At 37.8% G+C, this 18,697-nt stretch overlaps 1 protein-coding gene across 1 annotated transcript in view; it reads right to left on the minus strand.

Moving 5' to 3' along the window:
• Positions 1-18,697, minus strand: part of ift74 (intraflagellar transport 74) — a 125,536-nt gene that overhangs the window by 3,256 nt on the left and 103,583 nt on the right. Inside the window, exons 16-18 of the mRNA XM_048595011.1 lie at positions 14,057-14,220; positions 11,715-11,840; positions 1,036-1,096 (exon numbers count right to left, since the gene is read on the minus strand). Of these exons, the coding sequence (XP_048450968.1) occupies positions 1,036-1,096; positions 11,715-11,840; positions 14,057-14,220 (351 nt within the window). The remainder of the gene's footprint in view (positions 1-1,035; positions 1,097-11,714; positions 11,841-14,056; positions 14,221-18,697) is intronic.

The raw sequence follows: 18,697 nt of genomic DNA on the forward strand, positions 1-18,697 counted from the left end.
ATGAGCCTGCTTCTGCTATTCTGAAGAAGAAAATTTTATAGACCAATGAATGGCTGAGAAAAGAATTCTCATTTCAGGAGTAAATGGGAAATCTTGTTTTTAATCTGCGTCCCCTAATTTTAGTCTCGCCCACAAGGGAAATATCCTGTCAGCCTCCACCCAATCGATTCCCCTCAGAGTCTTATATGTTTGAATAAGATCATCTCTTACTATCGGATGGTGGTTTGTCATATCTTATTTAGCCAAGATATTTGAGGTATTTTTGTATGCATTTTGAAAGTCTCCAAAGGATGATATTGAGCAGAGTGTAATGAATACCTTCTCAAATGTTTGGTCATGTTAGAAGACAATTGTGTAAATTCTGGCTATAACAGTAATTATGACAGGAAATAGTTTACAAATTATAGTGACAACCGTAGTTGAGCCCCAACGTCACCATTGGAATTTAAGGAAGCTTTTGGTGATATATTTGCTTAATAAACTTTTTTCTCTTGATTATGAAATACAAAACAGGACCAGATGTCTGCCTGTAGGCCAGTCTATTCTTTTTGCTCTGACAATCAGCTTTAAAAACAGCTTGGGCTCTTCACTCAAAGTGATAAATGTTTTGAACAACTTCTCAATATAGTAGCAGCAAATGCACCAAGATGGTTAAAATAAGGCTGAATGGTAAAAGAAGAGAATTAGGAACAGAGAGGGGAATGAACTGTGTAAGAAAAAAAATGTCAGTTATGATTTAGTGCATGCAACCTTTGCCTCCAAATCAGAAGGCTGCAGATTTATATAGTCCAGCCCAACACTAAAACAGCTCGGGGGCAGTGCTGTGGGTGTTGCATTTTCAGTAAGTTAGGTCAAGTCTCTACCTCTCGCACCAGGTAAATGTGCAAGATCCCATTGTACTATTTGAAGAGTAACAAGGCCATTCTTACTGATGACCTGGTGATACCTTGTCTCAACCTCAAACAAACACTTTTATATGCATAAAAGTTTAATTAAAATACTTTATAAACTGCAAATTTAATTGTTGAAGGATACATTCTTTCATAACAAAGTTGTTCTGTTCATGGTGCTGCCATTTACGTTCCAGATTCATTAGCTGAAAAGAAAATATTAAGAGGTAAGTGCTAGTTCCAGTACTTAAGTTGAATTTTGGAGATGAACTTTTAACATATTTTATCTGGAATTCCGCAGATCATCCCAGGCACCAGCTTATGTTGTTGACTCCACTTCCTTGGAGGTGCAATGAAATGGTACATTTCTCATTAATTGGCTTTATGGTCTTGCTATATCTTGTGCCGAGTAAACTTCCTCATCCTCACACATGAGTACATCAAAATACATGGGAAGGGAGAAAATCTTCCTCATTTACAAACGGCAAGTTCATGTTCTTTTAAAAAATCTCAATTAAATTGTATTGTTATTTATATCCATATACATGCTTATGTAAATTTACTACTCAAAGTACCAACTTGGTATAGTGAATGTAGTTACTTCTGTCTTGTAAATTTTTGGAAGTACTGCATCCTTCAATCGAGGACCAACTAGAAAGCCTTTCACCACCTTAAATAACAAAGCAGCTGCACTCCTGTTATCTTTCTATGGCGCATGACTTTCCAGACTTTATTAACCATAAAACTTGTTAAATATACAGAACTTTTAAATTAGAAACTAATATCGTGAATGCAGTGATATATCATAACACAGCATTTGCAAACCCTGCCAAATATGTAAGCTTGTGTAATAAAGTAACACATTTGGCAGATCAAAAAGAAACCAGGCCTAATCCAAATCAATGAAATAAAATCTTTTGATGTTTTGATTAAAAAACGAATAGAATGTTAGAAAATGAAGCAATTCAACCTTTATGACTGCTGCAAAGTTGAGTAGAGTGCTTGTGGATTGGGAGGCAGGAAGTTAGAATTTGGTGTTTGTAAAAATGCTAGGCGGGAAAGCATTGCACGGTCCCTTTAAAAGATGATGTGCTTTTTTTAATGCTTAGAGATGTAAAATAGATGTCTGCGAGTGGCAGCTTGAAGATTTGCAAGTACACAGAGAGCACCCGAATTGAAACATTTGTATCAAATAGCCGTACAGTTAGCAGGCCAAGCAGCAGTTTTGTTTTGTTACTAAGACAATAAATTTTTGAATTTAGCCAATCAATTTAAACCAAGCATTTAGATACGAAAAACCAATTAAATTTAAATCTGATGGTTTTGACAACATAGGACAAAGCTTATTGTAAGAAATTGATACGTCATCAAGGGTATAAAAGAAGGGGGCAGTTGGACAAAGAGCAGAGAACTAACTTACCTCAGCTCTCAACAGAGGATCGCTGGCTCTCAAAGCCTCCTCTATGTCTAAGAGAAAGCACCATCTAAATACCAACAGTACCAACGGCACAACTAGTTAATATTCCTTAATACTCCTGACAGAAGAATCGACAGAGAAGGCACAGAATGTTCTGGAAGACATGTAACCTGGCTGCAATTTCAAGTGACTAAATTCTTTTTTTTATACGAGTGGGATTTATTGGAAGAGCATACCATTAGCATCTTGCTTTATTCGGGAATAGTTAGTAGTTAGAAGGGATTTATTCAGTTTATTAATTGTTTAGTTATTTGATCATTGTCAGAGTTAGATTAATAAATTGTTAATTGCTGACTGTAAAGTGAGTGTCAGGGATTTATTTTACTTGACCATGAGAAGTTGTTGAAAGGCAGGGTACACCACTTTTCACATTCCTTTTACAGATTATAAGGCAATGTCTTCCTCTTTGGGCATTTCAGTGTTAGTTCTCAGAGGGGGATCAACCTCTGCTTTATGACAATGACACAATAAAAAAAAAACATACCTGAAGAATAATAACACTAATAAGATAGTAACAAATAGAAAAGACCCAGCCGGTAGCAAAATAGAATAGTCAAACCCAGTACCAGAATTGACAGTACTCAAGGATAAAAAGATCTGAAAGTCATGACAAGGGTCATGTCATTATAGCATTTATGATCTGTTGGGAAATGCAAGTGCTTTCAGGCTACTTCAAATAGATGAATTATTGACTTGTTGTGACCAGGTAAGGAGTATGATGGCTCCCCAATTTGTTAAACACCTCTCAGCTGGTTGCAACAAGTATTTTTCTTTGAAAAGTAGCTAATGAATTTCAATTTAGCTTTATTAATCACACCAAATATGAAGGAGAGCAAATTCCATGGTTTTCTTGAGTGGAAGAAAATGGAGTTTTAACACCTATTTTTGTCAGTTTAATAAGTAAGCGTGACATCTAACATATACACACACACAACAGGTAATAGGTTAAAAAGGAAGGTGGAGAGGTGGATGTTTAAACAGGCAGAAAGGTGCAGTTTAATTTTTTTTAACGAGTCATTGAATTTTGAGAGCGAAACCCAGTCCTAATGGTTGAGCTAATATCCCATATCCTTAGGAATGGCAATGCTTTCAGATAATCTTGATTTGTCAGTGAATGGTGGCTTTTCCATGTTAATTTTTCACCTGTTAGTTTCTTACATTGAGAAAGAAAGGAGAAATGCTTTCACCATCCTTTCTGTTATCAGTCTATGTTGATTTCTCTCTTTTGTTGCTCAAAGTAAGCTACTGAAGTATAGCTCTTCTGTATATTTCAACTCTACAGTATGTCTTTTTCAAATTAAACACTATGCAAGTGACTTTTCATCTTCCAACGTGAATTTATTCTGCAAAAGTGAGTAAAGCAGGAGAATTTCCTTGATACCCGAGTTTCAGTGTCCTTGATTAAAATGGCAATTCTGATACGGTCCACTTTGTATATTTTATATAGATTTCTTAGGCTCCTCAGGTGATCACAGCCATCATTTTATGTCAGTAGTGTCCTTTGTAAAACAATTTTTAGTCAATGAAAATCTTAGATGTTAAAGTCAAATGATGAAATTTGAATATTGATGGTCCATTTTCATTACAATCATTACAGACTTCACAAGAATACAACAAAATAGGAGTAGACCACCTGGCCTGTTCAGCCTGCTCTGTCATTCAATGCGATCTTGGGCTTAACTCCTTTCCCTGCAGACCTCACATATTCTTTGATTCCTTGGCACATCAAAAATCTGCCTATCCCAACCTCAACTGTATTCAAAGATTGTGCATCCACAATCCTCTGAGGTAGTGAATTGCAAAAATTCAAAATTCTTTACATGAAGTAATTTCTCCTTATTACAGTACTAAATGATCATCCCCTTATCTGGAGACTGTGCTCTTGCATTTTAGGTGCCTGACCAGCAGAAACAATCTCTCTGCATCTACACTATCAAGCAGCTTCTGAATCTTGCATATTTCAACTAGGTTACTTCTTATTCTCTTAATTGCCTTAGAACATAGATCCATTTTGCTCAGCCTTCCATCATAGCATAACTCCCTCATCTCAAGGACCAATATAGTGGATCTTTGTTGCACCAACTCAAATGTAATTACATCTTTTCTTAAATGTAGAGACCAAAATTGCAAAAGTACACCAGACCAAAGTCCTGTAATAACATTTTTTTATTCCTATACTCTAACTTCTTTGCAATAAAGGCCTGCACAAACACCATTTGCCTTCCTATTTGTTTGCAGCACTTGCATGCTACCCTGCAGCGTTCCTTCTATGAGCAGACCCACGTCTATGAATTTCAACACTTAAAAGTTTCAGATCTTTTAATAAATATTACATTTTTCTATTCTGAAGGCAAAAATGAGTAACTTAATTCTCTATTTTAGAAACAAGTAGAAATACTAGTTTTCTTTTTTTGCATTACTGCAAAGACCAATGCATTTATATCAAATCACCAAGGCAGCCTCTGTATTTCAGCATTCATTTCATACTAACAACAGAACATTATTTTGATGGATTATGTATGTGAGAATGAAAAGTGAAGGAAAGGTCTACAGCAATGATTTGTAAACTAGTTACAACATAGCCCATTTTAATTCATCACCTTCAAGGGCAATTAGGGATGATAATAAATGTTGGGCTTGCCTGTCGCACTCAGATCCTAACAGTCCCTCTTCCCAAACAGCTTCCCAACACTCCTTCAACAGCATGGTCTTTCCAACAGCTTTACAACACTCAGCTGCCACATCATCATGGTGCACCACCTCCTTATGTCCAACTGGTAAATTAACAGATTCTTCATAACTGGATTGGACGATCCTTGACCGTCAATCAAGCTTTGGCCAACCCCATCTCCATATTTTTATAATATATTAACAAACCAAGTGAAAAATAAACTTCTCTACAATTCTTTGCCTGGCTTTGTTTGCAACAGAGATTCACCTATATTTTCTCAAGACTCCAGGGCAATCCTATTAAGTACAAAATGGGGAAATCCACTTTGCATAATTCATGAACTTCCATTCCCATACATCTTTCATCTGATCTTTGGCTCTATTCTTTTGCTTCTTGACCCGATCCTTCAGTGAGAGTCTTCACAATTCAAAAGGGTTCTCAATAAAATGACTTGTAATCTTTGTAAAAGAGCCAATTAAAAAATTAAATCTATGTTTGCATCAGATCTGATTTCATTATGAATGACAAGCTCCTCAGTTGGGCCTCGGTCTATAAGGATAAAACCTCTTGTGATCACTATTGTCTCGAGTGACAACAGTTTACCTTTGAAGCTTTTATTTGTTGGATTGAGAAACACACAGAATGCAATAGATATTTTGATACAACAAAAAGGTACAAATTTATGAAGTCAGGCTACTGTGACTGAAAGCTGGTGCTGATTTAACCAGTCAAGACCCGTGCTCCATTGCCCCCAAACTCCAATACTCCCAAACTCCAAAACCCTAAGTATGACAAGACACAGCTCCGCTACTTTCCCCAACCTGAATTGCTGCTCATGATCCAGTTCAGCGACATTGACTGCTCCATAGTAGAGGCTGCACCAGACTAGTGATTCAGAAAGAAGTGCTCTTGCAGGTGGGCTTTGAGGACACAGATTCTGCTGCTCTCTATCACAGAGATGCAAATAGAATGGCCAAAGATTCAAAAGACAGGAGCTGATTGACAGCTCTTTCAGGCTAGGCAGAAGACAGAACCAAATTAAAAAGGCTGTCATGTAGTTTTTCAAAAGTTATAATTCTGCCAAATTACAGACATTTCCCATCCCTGCAGTGCATGTTCTCTGTTCTCCTAAGCAGTCCCTCAGGATCAAAAATGACTTTCTTCCACTCTGGTGTTGTGGATTCTGAATAGTGACCATATAGTTCAATACTGGATTTGCAAACCCTGCCACAGGTAGGGCAATCATTGTTTGCCAAGATGGGTCAGTGAGATAGTTGTGTTTGTGTACACTTCTTCTGCTGTTTGCTCTTGACCACCATGTGGACCTGTTACAAACATTCAAAATTGTTGGCATTTTTGCAGATGCTTCTTCTTCAGTTAATGCCATTTTGGACTATAGTTCCCCCAGACTGAGGATGCAACATTTTTTCAGGGAGATTTGAAGACATCCTGGAAGCATTTCCTCGTGCCTACTGGTAAACACTTGACACATTAATGGCTTATTTAACCCTGTGCTCACTGGCCTACAATGACCTCCGGTTAAGTCATACCTTGATGTAAAATTTTAACTCTTGTTTTCAATCTTCTTCATCGTCTTTTCCAATTTTTGTATTGTTTTCTAGCCCTACATGCTCCTACATTTCTGTGCTCCTACAATTCTGGCCCATTCAGCATTCCCGATTTTCAGTGTTCTCCTTTTAGTTGCTGCGTGCCCTGCTGCCAACGCTGGAGTTCCCTTAACCTCTGAGTCTCATTCTCTTCTTTTAAGGTCATTCTTACAACCTATCCCTTTGACCAGCAAGTTTTTCTGTATAGCAAAATGAATAAATTTACAAAATTCTTTATAATGCCACTCCCTGGAATACTCATCTTTTTGTGTGAATAAATCAACATGATAAATTTTATTTGTGTTACCTTTGAAGACTAGGCATTAACAAATTTACAAGTTTTAGCGAAAAATTGATTTAATAAACTTTTACGTTGATTTGTGGCTGCACAAAGTTCACACACCATATAGTGTGGAACATGGGATTTTAAATTGGTATCCAGATTATGGAACGTTTTAGACTATAGAAGTCTGTAAATTCAGACTTTTATTCTGTTATAATTGCAGATATAAGCAAAGTATTAAAATTTCTGACTTGATAACTATTATCTAATGTTTCTGCAAATTAAACTAATTCAACTTACTCTGTGGTTTAAAAATCTGTACTTAAGCACAGAACATGTATAAATTACAATGCTGGAAGGGTCAGAGTTTCAATATTTGTGATGAACTGATAAGTAATGATGGAAACAGAAGTATGGCTGAGAGAGGGAAAACAAACAAGTTATTTCTGTTTTGTTCTGCGCTTGAAATTACAGGAATCTTATTTTCGAAAAATGAAAACAGTTACACAAAAGCTTGTTTACTGAAGTTAGTGAGGTATAGATCTCATCTACAGCTCATTTTTGACACGACTGTAGAAGTATAACTCTCCTTTTCTAATCAAATGTAAAATTGTGAACAAGATCACACGAAAGAGAGCAAAAAAACCTGATCTTATTATAACTGATACTAACACCACAGTAGAACTTGTGACAAAGAAACCTGATGAAAGAGATGCAATATGTTGAGTCAGTCTTTTCTCCCCACAAACGGGAAAACATTTGTGCTGTCTAAGTTGGCTTACTCATTATCATTGACACACACATACACACACAGACATATACACACAGTGTTCTTACTTCCACAGCCTAGTTTCCTGTTACTGCCAATTATCTATAATAACTATAAGCTGCAGTGTGAAGATTATGGGACAACAGGACTAACAATGGCTACGTTTCATAATTCAGAACACCAACAGGAAGCTCAAGTGGTTATCGTGATGGTGTTTATTTCCTAGAAGGTAAATCCAAAGTTTCACATACATAGTAGGCTAGAAGCAGACTTTGGATTCAGTGGGGCCAGAAAAGAGTTTGCAAAGTCTCCACTTTACTGCAAGAAGTACCCACCACTTAAAATCTCTCGAACAGTTCCCTATTGGCATTGCTCATTCTCACATAGAATAAAAACTAGCCAGATTATTGACAACTGGAAAGAATTAATTAAAAAGTAAAGGTCAGTTTTTAATCCCAAATCTTTCACTTGCCCTTTTATTGAAATGAATCCTATATCTTCTAAAATGTCCCACGACAGGATTCCAAACAATAGCATGAAAGCACAAGGGTGGAATACCCGGAAGAGAATCTGGGATAGACTGCCTATTTCCACTATAATGCCATTAATTGTACCAGCAGGTACAAGTGCAGATTTGTGGTGATGACTGAGAGGAAACTTTCACAACAAGATTGGGACTTCAGAAAGCAGGTAGTTGATCCATTTACTAGGAGCGCAGTCACCAGATTTCACCACAGAAATGGAACTGCCAATCAAGGTCAAATGCGACTTCAGGTTTTTTCAGGTCTCGGTCAATTTGCTGACTAGGTATATGGAGAAGGCTATCAATGCATTATGGAGCAGATCTACCAGTTTCATCAGTTTTTCACTGAACAGCAGCATAAAGGCCTAGATATTCTAATGGCCAGACAGCTGTGATTCTGAAATAGATGGGCGTTGCGCATGCGGACACTTCAGAATCCCCACTGTAGCAGACTCCAAAAGAATTACTTGGGAAATTGATAATTCAACTGAACAATTCCTCTACCCTACTCTGAAAGTCTTAATTTAAATTGCAGAATGCGGAAGGTTCTGATTAAATTAAGTAAATAGTTACTCAAGAAAAGTTAGCCTATTACATTTCTGGTCTAATTGCTGAAGAACAATTCCACTGATGGCACAGTAACCTCATAGTCACTTCTTGTCTCCACCAGACCTGATCAACTTCCTCTGCCGCCAGACCTGCTCCCCCTTCTACTGCCACTGGACCTGAATCTCCTTCCCCTGCCACTGGACCCAATCCTCCTTCCTTCCCACAGATCCAGCTCCTTCCCTTCCCCAGCTCCAATCTGCTTCAACTACCTACCCACGGGACCTGACCTTCCCCTTACTTCGCCGCTGGACTCATCTTACCTTCCCTTTCTTTTCCCCTCTCCCCTCCATCCCCATATAAAAACCTGCAACAGCCTGCCCAACCTGACTTCTCCCACCCTCCCTGACCTACACTAAAAATTATATCACTCACCTGTTACCCTTACCACTTTGTAAATGACCCCTTTCTCACTTGGCAGTTTATCCCCAGCAACCTGGCATCTTACTAACCTGCTACTCTGCCCTATTACCCTGGCACCCTACTTTCATACTTACTTATTGTTTGTCAATGTGGTTGATTCTGGTCTTTTAAATTTCAGAATGCGGCAGATGACTGCTGTGAAAAGGGAATGCAGTTTGCCTTCCTCCAACAGTTCTGGATTATGACAGAACTGTCAGAATGGAAGTGTGGTTCCACATTTCTGAAGGAACCCTGACCGTAATCTCTGATAAGAAATGTGAATCTCTTTCCCATCATAAAAAAGGGGCAATGTGACAATCTGCTCGAGATTGTTACTCTTCAGAAAATCCAGCCTAATCTATCAGGTAGACACGATTTAATTATACAAACACAGTCATCCATTTGCAACATATAAGCACCTCCGAATTGGACAAGAAAGCCTGATTACGCTTGGCACTAAACTGCAATTTCTCCAGTAAAGAATGAAATTTCACTTTGAAATACTGTACTAAATATCTGAGACTCATTACTGCCCCTAAAATTAATGGATTTGATTTCATGACAAATAACCTGTGGTTTGCTGTAGTACAATTTATCATTCAATGAACACCCATTTATGATGGTTGCAGAATGGTTTCTATTATATTGTCAGCGGTAATATTGCAAAACTTGAAGTTAAGATTGTGAAGATTTTACAAATTAAATTTTGTCTGCTGCTGAATTGTCAAACTAAATTTCCTGCATAAGCATGAAAGTTATGATGTTTGTGGCTCTGTGCTGTTGTTCAGCAACTCCAGAGTTTGGCTCATAGTTGCAACAACAGCAGTAAATTGTCAACTTTAGCTATAATACACTGCACAGCATGGTCATTCAACTAAGCCTGATAACAGCTGCCCTGGATTTGGAGGGAAGGAACTGACTTTCAGATGAGGGAGCCAAGTCAAGCACTTGGTGCTATTTGCAGTCAGTCCAGGGTTTGTGTTGTCTAACCTAGATTAAGTCAGGGAGATGTCCGAAGAAACCTGCTTTCTCTCTCTCTCCACTTCAGCAGGAACGTTATCATGAAAGTGCACCTTTGCTGAAAGCATATCTACAGACAAGAATCAACAAAGAGAAAGTATGCCTGATGCAGTAACTTTCTCATCACATTGAAAGGTTACACCACAGGAATCTGGAATAAATGCTGAAAAGGTGCTCTTAAAATATATTCTTCATTATTCCTGCTGGACTCTGATAATCTAAAGAGTTAAAATCCATAGGTACTTAGAAGGCTCTACGGTTAAGATAAACGTGCTTTCATAGCTAGCATCTGCTTTCATTTAAAGACTGGAACCAAACACAACAAGGCCAGTCAAGGGTGAATGAAGGATAGTGTTTTGCTGACTAAGAAAAAAAGGGGTGCCTAGCGTGGCTAGCTTTTATCTTGTCCCATCCCACTGTGGTAATTAATGGCTAAGCAAAGTGAAGGAGTTCTTCAAAATAGGCCTACACACTTTTTTAAAAAATGTGTTGCCCTGCATATAATTTAGATTAGGCAAACTGAACAGTTTGCATTGAATGGGCAGATTAGACTTTAGTCAAGTATTGATGAATTTGGTTATTATAGGCACTTGGCACACTGTTATCAAATCCTGACATTAGGCACGTTATGCTGCCTGGTTACAGATATCAAAAATATACCCTCTAATTTTTTTTGTTCCATGCAACCCATTTATTGCACAGTGCAAAACATTAAAGGCGCTGTGAGATTGTGCACACTTTGACCAGGGAGTGTCAGTTTTGCACAGCTTGTTCAGTGCACTGTGTAGCTCATTCCAGGTTGCTGTATGACTGCCTGCTTTCACACCTAACAAGAATGTTGTCCATTATACCTTCAAAATAAATGACATCAACTCAATTTGGATATAATGCTATTCCTTGAAACACAGCAAAATGAACTTAGAGTTGTGTATGAAATTCTTCTACGTTTCAAACCCCAGATGACAGCTATTTGGATAAACTGATCAATGTAACGCAGAGGTTTTCAGCCTTGGCTTCCTAACCCTAAGGAGTCTGCTTGATCATCATATTTCTGTCTGTCAGCAGATTTCTGCATTGTTCTGTGTTAAATTGACTTAATAGCATATTATTTCAGTTGCTGTATAACTGAATACAGACTTTCTACAATGCAATAAGGTTACTTCCCTTTGAATTGCTGACACTGTCTATTGGAAAGAAATATTTGCAGGGAGTTCTAGGGAGTGTGTCAATATCTGCAGCCGACGACATTTGCAAAAAAGTTTGAAAACCACAGTGCAGTGAAAATGATCTGTCAAGCAAAAACAATGTTTTGTTATTGTTTTATCAGAAGAGCTAACTTTAGCTAAATTTAAAGATAAAAAGATTTGCAAGTCAAATTGCAAACCCTTACTGTTAGAACAAGTTGTTTACAATCTATTCACACAGCATGGCGCTTTTATACTCTGAGAAGTTAGAAATAGTCCAACCTGTGCATGGGTCTCATTTTCCTGTAGCTGAATCTTCAGAGTATCGTATTCTTTTGAGACTTGCTGCATTACCTTCTTAAAGATGTTTCTGTGTTGTGTCAGTGTCACTTTCTCCTCCTGAAGTTTCTGCATAACAGGTGGAATAAAAATGGTATGTTCATCATTCCTGGCAAATCAGTAAAAGATTTAACAGCAGAACTGCATCATATAAGCAAAAAGGATCCTGTCAAAGTGACCATGATGAAAGATACTGCCAAACATCCGTTAGACTAGAGTTTACAACATGTTATACCATTTGAGATTAGGAATAGAAATCTTATTCAGAGAATAGGTGGTGTGACAGACAGGATTGGGGATCAATTAGATGTTGATCATTCAACCAAATAAGGTAATGGAACAAAGCTCTTTACAAAAACAAAGTTGCTGGAAAAGCTCAGCAGATCTGGCAGCATCTGTGCTTCTGAGAAACACATGGTTCTGAGAAAGGGTCACCGGACCCGAAATGTTAACTCTGTTTTTTCCTTCACAGATGCTGCCAGACTTGCTGAGCTTTTCCAGCAACTTTGCTTTTGTTCCTGATTTACAGCATCTGCAGTACTTTCGTTTTTTTTTAAAGCTCTTTACAAGTTTAGTAACATATCTGACGCAGATAAGTCAATCTAAATGCTATGTTTTATCTTTCAGATTGTCAGGGATAGTAAGTGAATGAAAGGAAGACTTATCCAAATTATAAGAGATAATTTTTGTTCAGGAACTGAATGAGTGTCTTATGGTAGAACAGAAGGGCAGCAATTGATTATTTTTCAATAAAGCTGTGATTATGAATATTTCATAACGAATATACAGAAATTGGAGATATGATAGGTGCAAAAGTGTAGATATAGATCTGATAAAAAGACAAGAATGAGACATAAGTGGCATGCAATGACAGAACAGAACCCAACCATCTCCTCTTAACATTCAACAGCATTGCCATCAGCGAACTCTCCGTTATCAATATTCCAGGGTTACTATTGACAAGAACTAAACTAGACCAGCCATAAAGCTATTGTGGCTACAAAGAACAAATCAGAGGTTAAGGATTATGTGGAAAGTAATTGCCTCCTCAGTGCCTACTGCTCAACACACAAGTCAACAGTGTGATGCAATATTCTCCAATTACCTGGAAGGGTACAATTCCAACAATACTCAACGAGCTTGATAGTATCAAGGACACAACTACCCTCATGATTGCCCTACCATCAAATGCCCCAATCTTCACTTCCTTCACCCTCCAGCAGAGGCAGCAGTTTGTACCACCGACAAAAAGCACTTATAGCAACTTATCCAGGCTCCTTCAACAGTACCTTCCAAATCCATGGCCTCTACTACCTAGCAGGTCAAGGACAGAAAACGTGTGGGTATACCACACGTACATGTTCACCTCCAAACTACACACTGTCCTGACTCGGAATTATATTTTTGCTCCCTCATTGTCATTGGGTAAAAATCCTGGGATTCCCTCTCTAACAGCCTATTTGTGTACCAACACCCCAAAGACTGCAATGATTCAAGGTGATAGCTCACTACTACCTTCACAAGGTCAATAAATGCTGGCCTAGCAATATCCCATGACTGAATTAAAAACAAAGTTTCTACTTGCACCAGTAGCTACATTGGTGCAGAAAAAAATATTGGAAATATGAATGCAGCAACTGAACACACAAAAGGCACCAAAGAATCATTAAAGACTATTTCACCTATTTTGCAAGGTTCCAACCTCAGTGTGGAATTTCATTGGATGGGGAAGTGAGCTAAGAGATAAATAGGGTTAATTATGTAACATTCACTCCCATATTATGTGGTTCATTCAAGGAACTCTGGCTCACAGCGTTTCAAAATCGTAATAACCCAAACATATATTCCTATTGAAATATACAAATGGAGCCCTGACAGTGTTGGTACCGAGAGGATACTGTCCCTTTTAGGAGAGAATTGAAACAGTTTACAAAGGGTCTTGCATCTAAAACAGAGAGGAAGGAAGCTTCTTTTCTCTCATTGATGTCATTATGGTTCTGGAATTTTCTTCCCCAGACAACATGGGCATTGAACATTTTTAAGGCTGAGTTAGATACATTCTGAATTAACAAGGGGAGTTAAGGTTATGGGATAGGCAATAAAGTGGAGTTGGGACCACAATCAAATCAGCAATGATCTTATTAAATGCTGAAGCAGACTCAAGGAACCCAACGGCTTACTCCTGACTCTAATTCATATATATAAAAAAATTCATACAAGGCTTTCCACCCAAATGTGAAAGTACATCCAGTTAATTCCTAATGGATCATTTCTAACACTATTACCTTCTTTTTCTCCTCTCCAGCAGCTTTTAGTCCCTCCAAGTCATTATAGGTTTCCAGAGCATCTGTGATGTGCTGAATCTTTTCCTTTAAAGAACTTAACTCTGCACCAATCTTGCTTTCCAGTTGTTCAACCTTCTGAAGGTCCTGTTGGAGCCGTTGGCTCTCTGTGGTTGGATGGAGAAAAGGAAAGATGAGTCAATCTGTAGATAACTTCTCTTACATATCTAGACAAATAAAAAAATTATATAAAATTACAGCAGCCAACAAAAATACATGAGATAATATGCAGTATAATGTATTTTACTGGGTCAATGTGGAGGATAATGTGATATATTCCTTCATCAGGCAAGAATGTCTGCTGAACATCGCTTAAGCTGAAAGTCACAGAGTAATTATTGCTTAGTATCACAGTATGAAATATTTCATGTTCTGGATTTTTTAAAGTTTGAAATGTTTGATCAATCCACAGGAATGCTTTCAGTTTTCTATCCTGATTGGCAAGTCATAACAGAAAGTTACAAACCTGGCTGTTTTAAGACTTCTCCAGCATTTCTGACGTAAAGGGTAAAGGTAAAAGTAAAGTCACCACAGTCTTACCAGACCATAGGGTTGTTCTCTCATTAAACAGAAACGATTGGTGAGGGTTTAACCTGAGCATCACCATGCCTTAGGTGAGAGGACAGGTTGAGAACGAGAATCCTTCATGCTAACCTCAGCTGGTGCGGGAACTGAACCCTCGCTGTTAGCATCACTCTACATCGCATAACAGCTGTTCAGCTGACTTACAGGGGTAAGTCACATCTCTATTGCAAAGGATGATTCAAAGTTTCATTTAGTATTTGTAAAAAGGACTCAGACTATAGAAACTGCTTTTTTGAAATAATATGCAAGTTGACTATGGTGCCTCTCTCTGGTGGTCAGCTTTATCCATTACTTCTGTATTATTATGAACCTTTTGCTTGAAGCACATCTGACAATAATACGTTCTGCTTAGAGAAGCGACGGGGTTACACCTTAAATTTAATCTCTGATTCTAAATATCTCATGAAAAGGGCAACAGTTTAACCATTGGAATGCTACTTCCATTCACAGCATGTAAATAAGCTTCTGCTGATAGAAAACTGCATTTTTCTATCATCATGTAAAAATTAGGACAAAGCTAAATTTCTAAACTACGAATATAATTAAGTTAAAAATATTTCAGTATTAATATCCAGTGAATTAAAATCAACTGCTTGGTAATATATTTATCCTTTGGAAGGTAGAGAAACTTAGCTGGAAGTCATCACAATGGTTCCACAGTTCTGTGATGCATGGTCACCTGTGTCTTGGATGATGGGAAGTCTTCTAACCCATTCCTAGTTTTGCTAATGGAGTCAAGCATGCCTGCATGCTAGCGTCAACCATCCTCAGCATGCTTTCATCTACTTTGCTGTTCAATGGCTTTCACAATGGAGATCTTGCCATCAAAATCAAATATAGCATGGACCAGAAGCCGCACAATTTAAGATGACTCCAGGCAAAGCCCAAGATTGCCAAGGATGTATTTCAGAATTTTCTATTTGCCAATTATGGTGTACTGACTGCCAGTTCACAGCTGAACATGCTATGTAGCACAGACTTATTCTCCAATGCATCTGATCATTTTGAGCTTACAGTCAGCATAAAGAATACCAGATTGTCCCAGGAATACCCAAGATCGTCCAATGTTTCAGTCCATTACTAGAATCAGCAGTAGATAAGTTAACTCATTCCAGCAGCACACTATCTAAAGATATTGATGACGAGATACATGCAAGAATTGCCAAAGCAAGTGCCGCCTTTGGTACACTTTGGACATCAGATTGGGAACAAAGAACAGTTAGTTTGCCTAACATGCTGAAAATCTATACAGGAATCGTCCTGTGCACTCTACACTCGCAAGACTCGGAGTGTGTAGCAGCATCACGCCAATAAAATCAATCACTTTCTATTGAGCTGCCTTCAGAAGCTTCAGAAGATTAAATAGCAGGAAAGCAATACAGAACATGAAGTGCTCTCCTGACCAGGTATATTGAGCATTCGCACCATTTTGAGACAGTCACAACTCAGATGGAGTGGTCATATATCTAGAATATGCGGCACTCATCTTGTCAAAGAGAAATTTTTTTGGAGAATTTGAGGCTGGGCTATGTTTTCACAGCAGTCAAAGAAAGAATTGCAAGCGCACTCTGAAGGCTTAATTTGGGAGTTTCAATGTTGACTTTGAGATCTGAGAGATCCCAGGATCACAACACCTTGTGCAACCAAATGAAAAGCAGTGTGTGGCACAATTCAAAAGTGACTGCTTATCAGAGTCAGAGAAAATGCATGGAGAGGAATTCCCAAGCTAGCTACTTGTCTGAATCTCATTTGTCTGCCATATCCTTTATTTGAAACAGAACCTTTCAGGTGCAGATTAGCCGTAGCAGATAGCTAAATACCCTTCTGAATCCTACCAATCAGCCCAGATGATGAAAATGGCTATATTTACCTTCACGGACCAATAAGAAGAAATGGCTGCAATGGAATTGAATAAAAACCAAAAGAACCATGAATGCTGTAAATCAGAAACAAAAATAAAAATTGCTCAAAAGCTCATAGGTCTGGCAGCATCTGTGGAGAGAAATCACAGTTGACATTTTGGTTGAGTGACCCTTCCTGAGGGATTTCCAGCAATTTCCAGTTTTGTTTTCAATGGAATTAAAGCCTTCTACACTGCAGCATGTTCTGAAACTTCTATCTAACTTTTTTGTCTGTTTTTTTCAAAAGTATTAGTGTACTTCAAGGTTCTCAAAGATGCATGAAATGATTTATTAATACTTTGAGTAAGTATCGAAGAATAAAATATTGGATAGTCTTTATAATTATCACATAAATGCTAATTAGGAGAATCAGAGACTCAGCAAGTTCAGTAGTTCTTATCCAGTACTCTAAACGCCAAAAAAACAAAACACACCCCTGTTGTCTGGACAAACAGGAAGCAAAAGTAATAAAAACTATAGCGTTTTATATTGTAACAAATTTCAATGAACAGACTTTGTTCCCTAAACTATGGTTAAAAGAAGAGGTAGGAAGAGGACACAGTTCAGTCCCTTCTGCCTGTACTCTTTGGAGCAATGTATTAACTTGACATTCTGGACTATCTTGTGGAATGTGTTCCATCTAGTAAACCTTTTTATCCACTTCAGGTTCCTCCTTTTAATACAAAAATATATCACATTTTGTTAAAAAGAAGAAAATGCATTTTAAAACACGTTTCAATAATGTTACTAAAAAGCCAGATATTGGACCATACAAAACGCATATTGGAAAACCCATAACAGTACTTTTCCCAACAAGAATTGACCTTTTTTTAAAAATTTGCTAACACTGTTGTATATCAAACTATTGTACAAATACAATCCATGTAATGAAGACAAATCTGGTTATTACACTTGCAAAATAGTCCTTGTATAACAGTTAGGTCTGACCTACAGTAATTTTAACAAATTATTAAGGCCAGGCTCAAGAAGGAAATCCTGAACAACAATACAAGTGTCAGTGAAGTCACTAAATGCTTATAAGAAACTACACCCATCAAGAAAAAGTTGTTTAACACAGGCATTGGAATTTTCTGCACCATTTGTTCAGCTGACAGTCTTATCAATATTCTGATCTTATCATATTTTGCAACAGCAAAACAATTTATTTCTGAGTTACTGAATGCAAGCTACTTGAAATAACTTACATTTGTACACCATCCTGAAAATAAAAGTCAGTCTCAAAATGCTTCATAGAGTGCACGGGGAAAAACAACATGAGGCCAAAGGAGGAAATATTGGGAGGAACTGAAACTTGGTCAAAGTGAAATTGGCGAGTCATAAAAGAACACAGGGAAGTAATATAGAGAAAGAATTTCAGTGGAAATTGAAGGATGGCTGCTCGAAAGGTCAAAGTCAAAGGAACTGAGGGTGTGGAGAGATGGTGGTGCTTGAGGAGATTACAGAAATAGGAAGGCAGAAGATGGTAGAGATATTCAAGAACCAAGATTGTAAAAAATACCCATTATCAGGATGCTAACATTGCTCGCAAGATTGGCTTTTAGAGTTGGTTCTGATATAACACGATAGTTCCGTTCTTGTGTGACCTCACATTATAAGAAAATCGCACAATAGCCACACCATTTGAATTAATGGGGCTGGAATCACAGTATAGCCAATACAGGTAAAGAAAGTTTGCAGAACTGACTGTACTTACCTTTTACAAGTGGGGTTTACTAGGCTATTTCAGATGGTTTTGGACCAGTCACAAACAGACTAGGCTATATAAGGACAGCATCCTTTCTTTCCCAAAGAACACTGTGAACCAATTGGGTTCTTACTACAACCTGAGATTCACGTTAACCTTCAATCACATTGGTTTCTTTTTAAATTGAATTTAGTCATTGCAATGTAGGATCTTGAATCTGTGTTTCTAAAACATCAGGGACAGTTACCTTCTGGTTTATCAGAACATTGAATCCTTCCACCATTGCACCTCCTCCATTGCTAAGATAAGGAGAACAAAGCTGCACATAATACTCCAGGTATAGTCTCACCAAGGCTCTGTACAATTGCATCAAGATATCCCTGCTCCTGTTTT

Source organism: Rhincodon typus, chromosome 3 (assembly GCF_021869965.1).
Source record: "Rhincodon typus isolate 14 chromosome 3, sRhiTyp1.1, whole genome shotgun sequence".
NCBI classification, from domain to species: Eukaryota; Metazoa; Chordata; class Chondrichthyes; order Orectolobiformes; family Rhincodontidae; genus Rhincodon; species Rhincodon typus.